Source organism: Anomaloglossus baeobatrachus, chromosome 2 (genome assembly GCF_048569485.1).
Source record: "Anomaloglossus baeobatrachus isolate aAnoBae1 chromosome 2, aAnoBae1.hap1, whole genome shotgun sequence".
Classification (NCBI taxonomy): Eukaryota; Metazoa; Chordata; class Amphibia; order Anura; family Aromobatidae; genus Anomaloglossus; species Anomaloglossus baeobatrachus.
Genome location: NC_134354.1, coordinates 186,124,950 through 186,140,691, shown reverse-complemented (window position 1 = coordinate 186,140,691; position 15,742 = coordinate 186,124,950). Strand labels below are relative to the sequence as shown.

General features: G+C 41.0%; 1 protein-coding gene across 2 annotated transcripts in view; it reads left to right on the top strand.

Annotated features, from left to right (window-relative positions):
- Positions 1–15,264, top strand: part of EFHC2 (EF-hand domain containing 2) — a 122,276-nt gene extending 107,012 nt beyond the window's left edge. Inside the window, exons 12-15 of one of the 2 annotated variants that reach the window (XM_075333539.1) lie at positions 1,286–1,483; positions 1,580–1,672; positions 2,877–2,976; positions 14,667–15,264. In XM_075333539.1, the coding sequence (XP_075189654.1) occupies positions 1,286–1,483; positions 1,580–1,672; positions 2,877–2,976; positions 14,667–14,762 (487 nt within the window). In that variant the 3' untranslated portion in view covers positions 14,763–15,264. The remainder of the gene's footprint in view (positions 1–1,285; positions 1,484–1,579; positions 1,673–2,876; positions 2,977–14,666) is intronic. The other variant, XM_075333538.1, reaches the window with a different exon arrangement.
- Positions 15,265–15,742: the final 478 nt, after the last annotated feature.

Here is a 15,742-nt window from a genome sequence, read left to right as displayed (position 1 = left end):
GGAGCACGTTTAGGAGTGCGCAGCATGGCGGATGGAGCACGTTTGGGAGTGCGCAGCATGGCGGATGGAGCACGTTTGGGAGTGCGCAGCATGGCGGATGGAGCACAATGGGGGGTGCGCAGCATGGCAGATGGAGCACGTTTGGGATTGCGCAGCATGGCGGATGGAGCACGTTTAGGAGTGCGCAGCATGGCGGATGGAACACGTTCGGGAGTGCGCAGCATGGCGGATGGAGCACGTTTGGGAGTGCGCAGCATGGCGGATGGAGCACAATGGGGGGTGCGCAGCATGGCGGATGGAGCACGTTTGGGATTGCGCAGCATGGCGGATGGAGCACGTTTAGGAGTGCGCAGCATGGCGGATGGAACACGTTCGGAAATGCGCAGCATGGCGGATGGAGCACGTTTGGGAGTGCGCAGCATGGCGGATGGAGCTTGTTTGGGAGTGCGCAGCATGGGGGATGCAGCATGATGGGGAGTGCGCAGTATGGCAGATGGAGCACGTTTGGGAGTGCGCAGCATGGCGGATGGACCACGTTTGGGAGTGCGCAGCATGGCGGATGGAGCACGTTTGGGAGTGCGCAGCATGGTGGATGGAGCACGATGGGGAGTGCGCAGCATGGGGGATGGAGCACGATGAGGGGTGCGCAGCATGGGGGATGGAGCACGATGGGAGGTGCACACCTACCCCCAACACACACACACACACACACGCGCGCACTGCACAACACACACACACACTGGGAACCACAAACACCGCCCTACACAGACACCCACACACACAGACAACGCTGCACACACACAACACCCAACACACAAACACCGCGGCATACATAAATATACGCACATACCGCACAACACACACATTGCGCAAAACATACCTCCCCCCAAAACACACCACACACACACAAACCGCGCAACACACACACACACACAACGCTACAGACACACAGCGCTCCACAAACAACGCAACACACATACAACACCGCTCTCACCCCCCACCACACCCAGACAACACTCAGAACATGTACAGCGCCCTACACAAACACTTGGTAAGTACACACAACAACATCTATATATATATATAACAAAAATCATACATGAACTACACAATACGTAAATTCTAGAATACCCGATGCGTAGAATCGGGCCACCTTCTTGTGTAGATATAAAAGCTTTCTAAATTATATTACAGGTTACAGTATCCTACAAATTGTGTATATATATATATATATATATATATATATATATACACGAGTATGATCATGATTTCACTTTATTTCTAGAAATGTCATGGTGGAAATCGGTGGCAGAAAACTCACAGAGCATGAAATAATGACAGTTGGACGCCATTACAGTGCACAAGAGAACCTAGAAGTTGACTTAGGTCTTCTGATGGCTGTAGCTCAGGAACATCTAAAGAAGAAGGCATTCGAAAACTTCAGTAAACTTAATGATGCCTTTGTGTACAATGACCGCGAAAGGTAAAAGCAAAATCATTCGCCATGAATATTCAATATCCTATCTATCTATCTATCTATCTATCTATCTATCTATCTAATGATATTCATGCATTGTAGGAAAGGATTGCTCCCAATCCAAGAAACTAGAACAATTGTGAAAGCTTTTAAAGTACCTCTGGCAGACGACCTTCTTCGCGTTATTCTAGAACAGTAAGTAATAAAATGTAGGCTCGGGGCATAGCTAATGTAAAGATATATTTTATTTATTAAAGATAGAGTAAAGATAATAGATAATCTATTTATCAGGATAAATAAACATAATGAAGTACATGAACTAATACAAAAACTTGAAAACCTGTAATTTTTTTTAACCATCTAATCCCTAAATTAAAATAACGCTTTAACTCTTGACTGTCCCTATTTAACTTTACTCGTTCATATTTTTGTGGTAAATTCTTCAAAATAGTTTTATTTTTCCTTCACAAAATAAAAAATGCCATCTATCCTCGTTTTCTGTTTGACACGTTTGTGACTGTTGGATGCAATGGTGCAAAATTACTGACCTATATAAACTCGCTTCCGGAGACTGCAACACATTTTACAACTTATGGAAAAGTATCATTTGATGAATCATCTGAAAACATCTGGAAAACAAAATCTCTGCCCAAAATATCGAACAAAAACAGCCAAAAAAATCTCCAAAAAATAGACAAAAACGGCCCAATATTTTTAGTTTTGTTTGAAGTTCTAAACAGCTTAACATTTTGGAAAGCAGGTTGTCCTTTTATTGGTGGAAAAGGCAATTATATGAAAAACTTGCATTTTACGTAGCATTTTTTTTCTTGTTCTGAACTACATTTTTAAGTAAAAATATATAGATATAAATAAAAATATAACTTTTTAATCAATATTTAATATCTGAATTGAAAGATTGTCCACAAATATCCGCTTAATAGATGTGTACAATTCATATTTACAACCCAGCGCGTTAGTTGAAAAGATCTTGGTAACCAAATGGCTTTCTTGTTATAGAGAAGCATGAAATATTACAATACATGGCTCAATAGGATACAGACAAGAAGTGATGATAGGAACAAAACAGTACAAAGGCACACTAGACTCCCAACAGTGTAACAAACTCACCATGTCAACAATTGTAACCAAATATGTGTAGTAAGCAACAACTGCTCAGTGCTCACATGTGTTTCTAGTTTGGGACGTTTTTTGGGATTGGTACTAAATCAGATAGCAAAAAAAGTTATGAAACTGTAACCTCGGCCTCTATGATATTCATTGGTCTCAAGGCTGGACAGGAGCCAATGTCCACAGTCAAACGTTTAATTACTTACACACGGCTGCAGTTGTTCTATTGGAGTCTTACACGATCATGTTATCCCTTGTTTACTCCTTCCAGACATGAAGAAAATGATAATCAAATTAATTATGTGAAGCTGGTGTCTGGCCTTAACTGGAGAGAAAATCAAAATCCGGCATGGCAGAGCACACCAATTAAGGTAAACTGAATGAGCGATATGTTTGGGTATTGTTTCTGATAATAGTATGTATGTTTTCTTTGTCTTATACAATATCCCCCAATCACTATAACATGAAAACCACTGACATTACTTTACATCATTATAATGGTAGCTATTAAGGGTTGGGATTTTTTTAAGTGGCATATTAAAGGGGTTGTCCACTGATTGGACAACCTCTTCTCAATCTGATTCTTTGCACCCGTTGCAATAAAAATGCTTATACTCATCTCCGGTGCTGTTCCAGCGGTGTCGGCACTTACTCTCCTGGGATCACATGGTTATATTATGCAAGCCCTTCGGTCAATCAGGGTTGGCTTCACTGTCCTCGCCTTCAGATATATCAAACATCAAGAGGAAGTGAACAGCAAGACGCACCTCTCTCTGACTTCCTCTTGATCTTCAATTGGTCTAAAGGTGGGGAGAGTAAAGCCGGCACTGATTGGGCACAGGGCTCACATGATGTAAAAATGTCACATAATCTCTGGGAGAGCAAGTGCCGACACCGCTGAAACAGAGCTAACACCAAAGGTGAGTCTACTTGTTTTTTTTTTTAACTGAGAAGGGGTTGTTCGAGTAGGGGTCAACCCCTTTAATCAGCAAGTGGTTAGTCAATTCCAGACATTGATGTGTTGGAACAGGACATGTGGATGCAGTTCGATGAGACCAAATTTGATGGAACAAGACAAATTCAGATAATCACTAATTTGGTAGATCTTGCAGTTAGCCATATATAGAGGTTAGAACCAGTCAAAAGTTCAATGAAAGATAGATGGTGAACCAGCAATAGTGTCAGGGGCGCTCAAGGCTAATTGATTTACATGGGGGAAGGAAATAATAACCCATCTAGTTTTATCACATAGAAAAACTACTATAGCAAAACTTGTTGATAAACTTAATACTGGCTAAGGTCGAAAGCCAGAAACAGAAGCACAGTGCATTACAATTTGCTGCGTCTACTACCGTTAAGCCACAGTTCGAGGGCCCATATTGACCCCCGTTCACTTTGACTATTGGAACAGTGGAATGTTTACTGTTTCTTTTACATTATGTGCACAGCCATGTGTGTCACTTACCTAAAGAAGAGATAGGACCAGTATGCACTACAAGATGAAGACAAGCTGGTGGAGGTGTGATTCTCCCGACAATGTGCTCTAGGAGGCCTTGAGTCCTGGCATTCATGTGGATGTTACTTTGTCACGTATGATCCTACCTGAACAATACTACAGACCTTGTATACCCCTTTAATATTCCCTAATAGCACTGGCCTCTTCCAACAGAATAATGTATCCTGCCACACTGCAAAAATTGTTCATGACTGATTTGAGGAACATGAGTTCAATCTTATGACATGGCCTTAAAAATCCTAGATTGAATGTCTGGGGGATGTACTGGAAAAACAAATCTAGTCCTTGATCACATCAATTCACAACTTATGGAACGGTGTAACTCTCATTTTAATATTTTTTTCTTATCATTCGGTCTTAATTCATGGGTAAAATCTGTCTTCAGTGAATACAGATTAGCCAGTTACTGGGAAAGGAGATGATAGTTTCTGCTCATAATTGTCTATGGAGATGGGAGGCGCTAGAAGCAGACATTCTGCTGCAAGTTCTCATGAAACGACAGGTACACTCTAAAGGATGGTTGGGCAATTAGTTATTCCGAGGGACCAAATGAAAGACTGTGACTGGTGTGGTGGGCCGAACCAATAGCCTGAAATTAGTATATTTGCTCAATATTAATTTTATTTTATATATTATATTGCTCAACATTTTAATTATTTCATTATTTTATACTCCTATTAATTGTATCACTTGATATTGAGCAGAATTACCAAAGCTGAGACCCCTTTGCATGATCGCAAAACAAATGCATGATATTTAAAATGAAATCCCACATGAGCAGCATGAAGAGATTAACAACTGATATTGCTGAACGTTCACAAGGAATGCTGCAGTTCTGTGTTTATACCATCAGCAGATCACGTCTACACATTCACAATTAGTTTACAATAATAAATACAGTAAATTTCCATCATTACAACATTCTGATGGTCCAGCAAATGTTTCTGGCAAAAATTGTCAAATTGTCTCACAAACCAGAAGCAAAAAAACTAGCAATGCAAAAAGAGCTGGAGCCATTTCTACAAGGCCTGTCCTCTGGGGAAGGGAGTTCTTGACCCCTTAGCAATGACCTTTATAAGGTGCCATTTACATCAGTGTCAAAGGCCCTGTGAGGTGAAAATGACAAAGGATCGTCAGTATTGATGAGCGAGCACTAAAATGCTCTAGAGCTCGGAATTTGAATCGAGCAGGTCGGACGCTCAGACGGGAATACTGAGTATAATGGATATCAATGGGAAACTCAAGCATTTTTCTGGAAGGCCCTATCAGGAGGGCTGGTGAGGCAGGAAAATCACTGAAATGGACAAAAACAGCACTGAAATGTAATGAGAACAGCATAGGGAAGACGCTTGGACACATCTGACCCCCATGTTGCTTTTGGGAACAATGTTGTCAGAGTATTAAGGGTACTTTGCATGCTGCGATATCGCTAGCCGATGCTAGCGATGCCGAGTGCGATAGTACCTGCCCCCGTCGCACATGCGATATCTTGTACATTATCGCTACGGCAGCTTCACATGCACTTACCTGCCCTGCGACGTCGCTCTGGCCGGCGACCCGCCTCCTTCTTAAGGGGGCGGGTCATGCAGCGTCACAGCGACGTCACACGGCAGGCGGCCAATAGAAGCGGAGGGGCGGAGATGAGCAGGACGTAAACATCCCGCCCACCTCCTTCCTTCCGCATAGCTGGTGGACGCAGGTAGGAGATATTCCTCGCTCCTGCGGCTTCACACACAGCGATGTGTGCTGCCGCAGGAATGAGGAACAACATCGTACTGACATTATGAAAATGACCGATACTACACAGATTGCCGATTTACGACGCTTTTGCGATCGTTTATCGGCGCATCTAGGCTTTACATGTTGCGACATCGTTACTTGCCGCTGGATGTGCGTCACTTTCAATTTGACCCCGACGATATCGCAGTAGCGATGTCGCAAAGTGCAAAGTACCCCTTACTCCACTGTTACGGATTGACAATACAACAACAAAACTGAAGATAAAATAGATTATACTGGAAAAAATATTAGGAAATATTCTTTCCTGTATAATGACTTGAATATAAGGCAAAAATAAAAAAAAAAAAAAGCTTCCTCCACCGCTAGTTATTTGTGCACACGATCAGCATTTGTTCAGACTTTCACGCAGCTGAATTCCACACGAATCCTGCACCTCCGCTCACTTGCGTTTTTCATTGTATTTTTTTATGCGTTTTTGCATGTACTTTTGACACATGAATTTTTGACACATGCTTTTTTAGCTCAATAAAGTTGGTTGAAAGACATGAAGCACAACAAACAGGGAGTTGACCACAGTAAAGTAATGTCCTGCCCCATTACATATTATACAGTTGCACCCTTTAGTGCCTTTCATGTGGTACTAAATGGTGTTTTGCATGGCTTAACCTAATAAATAAATAATTTAAATAAATTACTTCATGTCCCCCCTAGTTTTGATAACCAGCCAAGATAAAGCAGACAGCTTTGGGCTAATGTTATCAGGTTGGGAAGGTCCATTGTTATTTGGCCCTTCCCAGCCTAAAAATGTCAGCAGGCAGCTGCCCCAGAAGTGGTGCATCACATTAGATGCCCCAATTCTGGCACTTCAACTCGGCTCTTCCTGATTGCCCTGGTGAGGTGGCAGTCAGATAATGATATTTTAGGTTGATGTCAGCTGTGTAGTGTTAGCTGCCATCAAGCCCTGGTGTTAGTAATGGAGAGACGTTTATCAGACACCCCTATTACTAACTGTTGCGTCCTCACCGGAGTCTGCTCCAGCGACTTCTGCTTCGATTACCAAGCAACGCCGTGTTCCTGCCGTGTATAGTGCTGGTGATGGGAGAGGAGTCAATGCTAACGGCGCTGGTGGGCGCAGGCTCCGCTCATCCACTGGGCTGGGTTTCCTTGGGACTTGCAGTACCACTGGCTGACTGTAGGTGGCATGTGTCTTCCAGCTGAAGTTACCATCATTCAGCTACAACCAATGGGAAGACACCACACCCTTTTTATTTTCCCTCCTGTCTGCTGACCTCTGCCAGAGATAGTCCTGTATTCCTGGTTCCTTTCCTGCCCTGTTCTGTTTAGTGATTGTGGTAATCTGACTTCTGCTTGTTTCCTGACTACCCTCCTGCCTGCTGTTTATGTACCTCAAGAAACCAGAAGAGACAGGAGTGTTTCAGGAAAAGATAAAACCAGCTTTATTGATCACCAATGTTAAAATCGATATCAAACAAACAAGTGCAAATTTCTAACATGCAATAAAAGCTGCAAACATGTTATGACAGATAAGGAGAGGTGGAGAGAGCCTAAACCAGTGCTGGTAATACACCAAATCAGTGCTCCCAGGGTAGCCTCCTAGCAATTGGATCAGCCAAATGGCAGAGAAATAAATCCCAGCGAGAGGAAGGGAGGAAGACTGGAGAGGTCTATATTTACCAGTCAGGTGTGGCACTGGAACGAGCAGGCGGTGAACAAGGAAACCCCCAGGACATCCGACGTACGTTTCGCTATATTATGTTTGCTTACTCATGGATGATCATGATTTGTTAGAAATATCACTAAAATTTGATTTTGGTATATTTTTAAAAAGCATCTTTTATTTTTTTGCTATATATATTAAGATGTTTTTGGATTGGTGTTCATGAAAGCATGTTTTTAAATATTTTTCAAAAAATGTAATCTTTTATTTTTAATTTACAGTCTCATCATGATTTCCAATGATCAACATAAGATCTAATCATAACCACAGACGAGGCTTCTTTACTGTACGAGCAGTGAGACTATGGAACTCTCTGCCGCATGATGTTGCAATGAGTGATTCACTACTAACATTTAAGCAGAGCCTGGACGCTCTTCTTGATAAATATAATATTACCAGTTATGTATATTAGATTTTATGACAGGGTGTTGATCCAAGGAACTAGTCTGATTGCCGTATGTGGAGTCAGGAAGGAATTTTTTTCCCCATTGGAGCTTATTTGACACATTGGGGGTTTTTTGCCTTCCTCTAGATCAACATGTTAGGCTACGGGTTGAACTAGATGGACTTAGAGTCTCCCTTCAACCTTAAAAACTATGAAACTATGAAACTTATGTGCGACAGTAGTTGCCGCTGCGGCCATTGCTGTTGAAGATTTGGTTGATAAGACACGCAAAAAACCAAGACCCCGCCGCATGTGGGCAATACAGTGATTGCTACATAGGGAGCGATACAGCCACATTCAGCTAGTGTGGGATTTGCAAGATCGTAACCCTCAGGATTTCCGCAACTACTTGCGAATGTCTGAATCAACTTTCCAATTTCTCCTCAACCGTGTAACACCCTATATTCAGCAAAAGGACACAGTGATGCGTCCAGCGGTGCCAGTGGATGAAAGACTTGGCGTCACTTTAAGATATCTTGCCACCAGAAGGTCTCTCACTGAGTTAAAATATTCTGCCGCTATCTCTAGATCCTTTAAGCAGTCTCATCCTAGAGACCTGCTAGGCCATCATTGACATCTGTGATAACAAAGGTAAATCACATGTGTTTGAAAAATACAAACCAATAATTTTTAAATCATTAACGAACATTTAGAAATTAATATTTTTCAAAATACTTAAACTTAACCAAAAAAAAAAAAAAAGAAAATTTAAGCTAAAAAAAAAATTAAAAAACACAAAAATAAACATAAACTTTACGAGCAAAAACCAAACATGATAATGAAAAAATATGTTTTAGAAAATAACCAAACATAAATTAGTAGCTGGGAAAAAAAAAATAAATAAATAAGATTCGCACATGCAAAACACCAACCTTGTCCGAAGTCCAAGAAAACACAACACAGTAACGCATCTGTAAGCATTTATATGATTGCTAACCAATCACGCAAATAGCAAGTAGATAAGGAAATTTCATAACGCACGGATGGGCGTTGAGGGGTGTAACGAAAACAGATAAGGGAGTAGGCAAAGCAAGGTTAATACGCCTCTAACGATGGTGCAATCGCTCAAACACATGCTGTGTGACGCCAAAAACACAACCAATAGCGATATGAAATTAACGTTCAATGATTAGACGACGTCCATGCGATTGTTTAGTGTGTCTGTTCCGGCACGACCAATAAGCGATACACAGATATTGCTGAAGCGACAAGGGCGTGTCTTATTGTCCTGGATCGCTAACGTGATTGCTAGGAATATCGTAGCGTGTATAGCACCCTTAAGTTTAAGCAAACAACAGCCAGGATCTTGACATGTGACACAACGTTGAATTCTGTGTTTTAACCCCTACCCCATGCACTCCTCAGATTACATAGCAAAAACCTGCAGACAGATTCCCTTTAAGGCACAACTTGGAGTTGTGCATACATTTTGTTACTTGTGTTTTCTCTAGTCTCTCCTATCCCCGACAACATGGGCATAGCTTGGGTGAGACGGGGGGTGCAAGAAAGGCGGGGCACCACAACTAGTCAGTACCTGACTGGAGAGAGATTTCTGGCATAGCGCATGGAGGCCCATTCCACTGGTCAGATGCTGCTGATTCATGAATAGGTGAGCACCTTCTCATAAATCAAGAGTATGTGACTTCAAGACGTCTCCTCATGAAAACCGGCCAGAACTACTCCAATCTTGATGGATCAAGCCCCTAATTTTTCATAATCATTGGCTGTTAGAACTGCATAATATAGCAAAATCTAGAATCACAGATGTCATAGTGTTCAGCACTTTTATTGCTAAAGTTACACCAATATTTTACATGCTATTTTAGTGAGAATTGGTTATGTTTGTGTAGTTATGTTGCTCCAGGCTCACCGACTAAAATGTAAAAATAAACAGAACAATTCCCTTCTTTGTTTACACAGTAAGGAGGACATATTCAGAGTCTTATACATAGGCAGCACAATGGCTAAATGATTCTCATTTTTGCTTTGCAGCGTTGGTGTCCTGGGTGCAAATCCCTCCAGGAACAACATCTGCAAGAAGTTTATACTCTGGTTTCTTCCCACACTCCACTGATGGGAAATTTAAAATCTCAATTTGCAAAAAGATGGGATTCTGTTCTTTAAAAAAATGCACATGTGGCATGTTCCATTTTGACCATCTGTGTGACCATGTGTGTATCATCCTTGTGTTATCCATATGCCGTCCATGTGTACTGTGTGTCATCCATGTATTCGTATGTGCTCTCCGTGTGTACTTCTTGTATACGTATTTGTCATCCGTATGACACGTACCGAAAAAATAACCCCGCCTGACACTGGAATTAATTTTTTTTTGTGTTCAAGATATGCAGATACATACATGAAAGATGATAGACATACAAATAATAGATAGATTTTACATCTATTAACCAAATAAATAATTAAAATAATTAAAAAAAAAATAACAACTTTGGGTCCTCCCTATTTTTGATGACCAGAAAGGCAAAGCAGACAGCTGTAAGCTGATATTATCAAACTGGGAAGGTCCATGGTTATTGCGCCCTTCTCTGCCTAAAAATACCAGCCCGCAGCTGCCGCATTAGCGGTAACTGCCCTCTGCACTGACTAACAGCCATTCGACATTAGAACTAGCTGTCAGTCAGTGCGGGGGGGGGGGGTACGGTTACGACCACCGCTTTCCATACACAGAGCCATAACTAAACCTACGCCAACTCTGACGTCATGATTGAAACAGAAACGCTAATGGGAGGAATAAAGTTATTTTCCTCCCAGCAGCGGGGTTTAACGTGCAGGTGTCGGGCAGGTTCAGAATGTTATTAACCCGCAGATTAACCCCCTATCTGCACATTAATAGCATTTTTCCATGTGACAGCTTCTCTTTAAAACCTATGAAACTTGATAGACAAATATTTTTTTTTACTAAGATTTGAAACTAGGTAACCATTATAGGTATCATCATTTTATAACTGATTTTGACACATCCCATGACATACAAGGTGGCCATCAGGCTTTTTTTTATTTTCATAGATAGATCAGCACAGCTTGTTAGATCATTTTCAAAGCACTGGAAAGCTGATGGAAAAGTACTAATAGAGGTGTGAACAGAACCACAGATTATCACTTGAATGACAGAGGGACGCTCACTTCTACATTGCCCATTTACTGAATTTGATCATACACCAGCCATTAGAGGAGTGATGAAAATATATAGTACAAGAGTAGCAAGGAATGAATGTAACTTGTTCTCTTCTATTCTTGGGTACAATTGTGACAATTGATATCAGAAGTTTTGGGATTCCCTGAGCTAAATTTGGTCCAAACATAAGATCAAGTATGAAACTGAATTTCAGTGCTATAAAATCATACAGTGTAAATATATCTTGCTGTGAATTAAAATACACGGCTGCATTCTGTTTGTATGCACATAGCTGGCTGACAGATCATGTCTTTATTAATTGCATCATTCATTTTGAAAATATTTACTCTTTTAAGAGAAGTTTTCCTTTTTCAAATTTCCAAAACTTTTCCTCGCCTCCAAGTTACTTAATTATTCTAACTCTGTCATCCTTAAAATCTAATACATTCAAATCTGTTTGTTTTTTGCTTCCACTGCTAGTTGCTTAATGGGTTATTCTTATATTAGCAAGTTATGACATGACCATTCACAGGGTAAGTGATAACTTGCTGATTGCTGGAGTTCTTACTGCTGGGGCCCCTAGTAATTTCTAGAATGGGGCTCTGACATGCCCTGTTTAAATATAATGATTAAGGGACATGCTTCAATGCATTCATTGGCTATGAACTTTGGGAGATAGCCGAATACAGCTATCTGTGACAGACCCATTGACAATGAGTGGAGCCACTGTTTAATTCTAATGAGCCATTTCACAGTCCTGTTTTCAGAATCTGTTGGTTCTCAGTAGTCAGAGCTCCATTGATCATCAAATCACCTGTAAAGTATATAAATGATAACTTGCTAAAAAGGACCTTTCACCAGACTGAGCATGTTAAACTGGCCACTTTCTAGAAAAGAGGCTGCTGAGCTGAGTAACTCATAGTTTTTATTTTTACATTTCTGCTCTTCATTGCAGAGATGTTAACTTGTAAATTTTTTACCACGTAATTTATGTTCTACTTCTATTGGGTTCTACCTGAGATTTGTCTCAGGTAGTGTGAACCTCTTTGCTAGACTGCAACACACAAGTGAATAAAGCACACAATCTCCTCTCCTCACTGATCTCATTAAGAGCTGAGTCATGTATCATTACAAACACTTCCAGATCTGGAAGTGGATGATACTTGGAAGTGTTTGTAATGATACGAAACTCAGCTCTGCTGTGTCACTACCCAATACTGCAGAGATCAGTGAGGAGAAGAGGGTATGTGTTCTTTTCTCCACTGTCTGTTGCTGCCTTCTTATGAATTATTCAAACTCATGCAAGGATAGTAGTACATGCCCACTGAGAAATATCTGAAAATGCCAAATTACACTATAACATATAGAACATAAATTATAGCCTCTACAAGCCAATATCTCTGCAATGGAGAGGTGAAATTAAAGAATAAAATCTACGTTTTACTCAGCTAAGCAGCCACTATTCCATGATGTAGCCAATTTAACATACTCAATCTTTTGAAAGGTCCTTTATAAGAGCAGAGAATTTCACTATTCCCACGTAAAGATAAATAATTTTTAACACAACACAAAATTTATGAAAAAATATTTAGATAAGATTGTAGCTGATACATCACATGCACAAGTGAATGAGGTCACATTGTGACCCCTGGAGTACTGAGGCTGCGACAAGAAAGTTGCAAAAAATCCAATGCAGTTGGATCTTGTGATGGTACTCCTGACCTGTGTGACAGCTAAGGCTAGTTTCACACTTGCGTTGGACGGGATCCGTAGCATTGCGTTGTGTGACGCATGCAACGGATGCATTGCATATAGTGGCACAACGCAATGCTACGGATCGTACAAAATAACGGAAAGCTTTTTTATTTTTTCTTTTCTTCTTACAGTTTACCGGCAGCCGACTATTGTGAACGATCAGCTGATCACTCTTAATAGCCGGCGGCCGAGCGCTCAGCTGAGTGCCCTGACATGCCGGCGGCCGAGCGCTCAGCTGAGTGCCCTGACATGCCGGCGGTTGAGCGCTCAGCTGAGTGCCCTGACATGCCGGCGGCCGAGCGCTCAGCTGAGTGCCCTGACATGCCGGCGGCCGAGCGCTCAGCTGAGTGCCCTGACATGCCGGCGGCCGAGCGCTCAGCTGAGTGCCCTGACATGCCGGCGGCCGAGCGCTCAGCTGAGTGCCCTGACATGCCGGCGGCCGAGCGCTCAGCTGAGTGCCCTGACATGCCGGCGGTCGAGCGCTCAGCTGGGCGCACAGACATGACGGCGGCCGATCGCTCAGCTGGGCACCCTGACATGCCGGCGGCCGAGCGCTCAGCTGGGCGCACAGACATGCCGGCGGCCGAGCGCTCAGCTGGGCGCACAGACATGCCGGTGGCCGAGCGCTCAGCTGAACGTTCGGCCACCGAGAAATAAAATAAAGTTTGTGATAAAAAAAAAAGAAGAGCATGCGCAGTGAAAAATAAAGGTTTACGCTGCTCAAAAAAACGTTACATGCAGCGTTCCATCCACCGGACGCTCACTGACGGTCAGAATCAAAACAACTGATGCGCTGCGGGGCGGATGCAATTCAAGACCATCCGATGCTATCCGTAGCTAATAGAAGTCTATGAAGAATATAACGGTTTCCTGTAACGGTTACCGTAATTCCTCAAGGCTGCGGATAGCAACGGATCCAGTCCAACGCAAGTGTGAAACTAGCCTAAAGCTGCTGTGTAGCCCAATCATTATCAAAATATTTTTTTCATATATTCATACATATTTTTCATAGGAGGGGGTTAAGGTTGAGAAACCCAGATCCTACACAACCTCCAATAACTGTTACATATATAAAAGATGTAGTAATGGCACAACCTCTCAAGTCAGTGATCTATACATCTCCATCCTTTCTAGGATTAAAAGAATTACTGAACAGCCATCAAGAATCTCCATTTTCCTAAAAGGTGGAGGTTTGAGGGGTGAGAAGCCTATGCAATAGCCATAAAAATTATGACACATCTAGGAAATGCAGGGCCTCATAAAAACATTTTAACAGGGCCATCACCTTTTAAATTTTGGGACCCATTAAAATTTTACTACAAGCCTTCTCTTTAAGTATAGGTCATTAAATATCCACTTGAAGTGTTATAGAATTTACTAAATATATTGGAAAATAAAATGAAATATGTATACAGAGTTACAGTATATAATTGGCTTGGGAATTTGCTGACTCTGTAAAATAAAACCAACAAAACCAACGAATGAATACACACTCACAGTTCTTGGTTATTCCACATGATATAAGCTATCAAATTAAACTATAAAATACAAAGATGCATTTTTGGGGTTGATCAAAATAGGAGGGAATTAAGATGATGAAGAGAAGGGGAGCTATCCATCTGAAGAGATCTCCCACTCTTTTACATATTCCGTTTCTGCCCAAGATGAAAGGTTTTATTTTTTTTTATAGTTTCTGCCAAATCATTTACATATTGTATCTTGTTTTTACAGTTTGATGCTGATTGGAGTGGACAGACAACTTCTAATGCAGTGAAGACTGTGAATTATCTTCTCCTTCTCGAGGATTTGTTTGGTGTACAAGAATGAGACATTTTCCTATGCTCGAATGCATAATGTACACATTTCTGTTGCTCCATATGATTAAAAAATGAAAATGTATTTATCTGTACTTGTGTCTGTGCATGAGTTCCAGAGGAGAATATACAATGTCCTGTGCGGTGTTCAGTTCTCTCCATTTTTCTGTTGTTTGCTGACTGATAACCTTTTGTTTGCCCTTGTCTGTGTCCATTAATAAGAAAATGGACTAATGTTTTGCTGATTATTTTCCAAATGCTTTAGATCTAATTGGATACTCTTGACAACCTCAGGGCAAATTTCCCATTTGTAGTCTATGCACGAATCCAAGACATAACAAAATTCATTCTGCGTAGATTATGTACTAGGCTTTTATTTGTTTTATTTTTTAATATTTTAAGAAAAATCCATTTCAAACATTTTATCATCATTTTAAATCTGCTGAAAAATCTGGATTCATTTTCCACTTTTACTTTTACACCATTCATCATGCTTTTTGTGCAAACATTGGACACATGGCATTAAAGGACTAGGTAGAAAGCTTTATTATCTGTTTTTTTTCATTTATCCTGCCTGCACGGATTGTGATTAACAAAACGACCTAGAAGAAGACAAAACATAACATTTGGGGGGAAAATCTTTCCTATCCCGACCATTTTTTAGTTCATTGAAGTGAGATCACTGGTAAAACCCTGTTGTATTTTTTTGGGTAGATATTATTTGTACTATATTTTTAATTTTCTTATTATTAGTGTTTATTGAAACTTAAGTGAAATACAGAAAACAAAAGAAAGAAAATAGAAGATTGATGCATTGATGATAGAACATATCAGACATATCATAATATTATGTGCTGTTACCAAATGGATATATAACATCTCGACCCCATCTGTGAATCCAACTGTTGTATGGTATTATTACAATTCACTACATCAGGGTCTGTTGTATTTCCCACTGTATCAAATCCACTGAAACACTGCAATCCGTTTCAC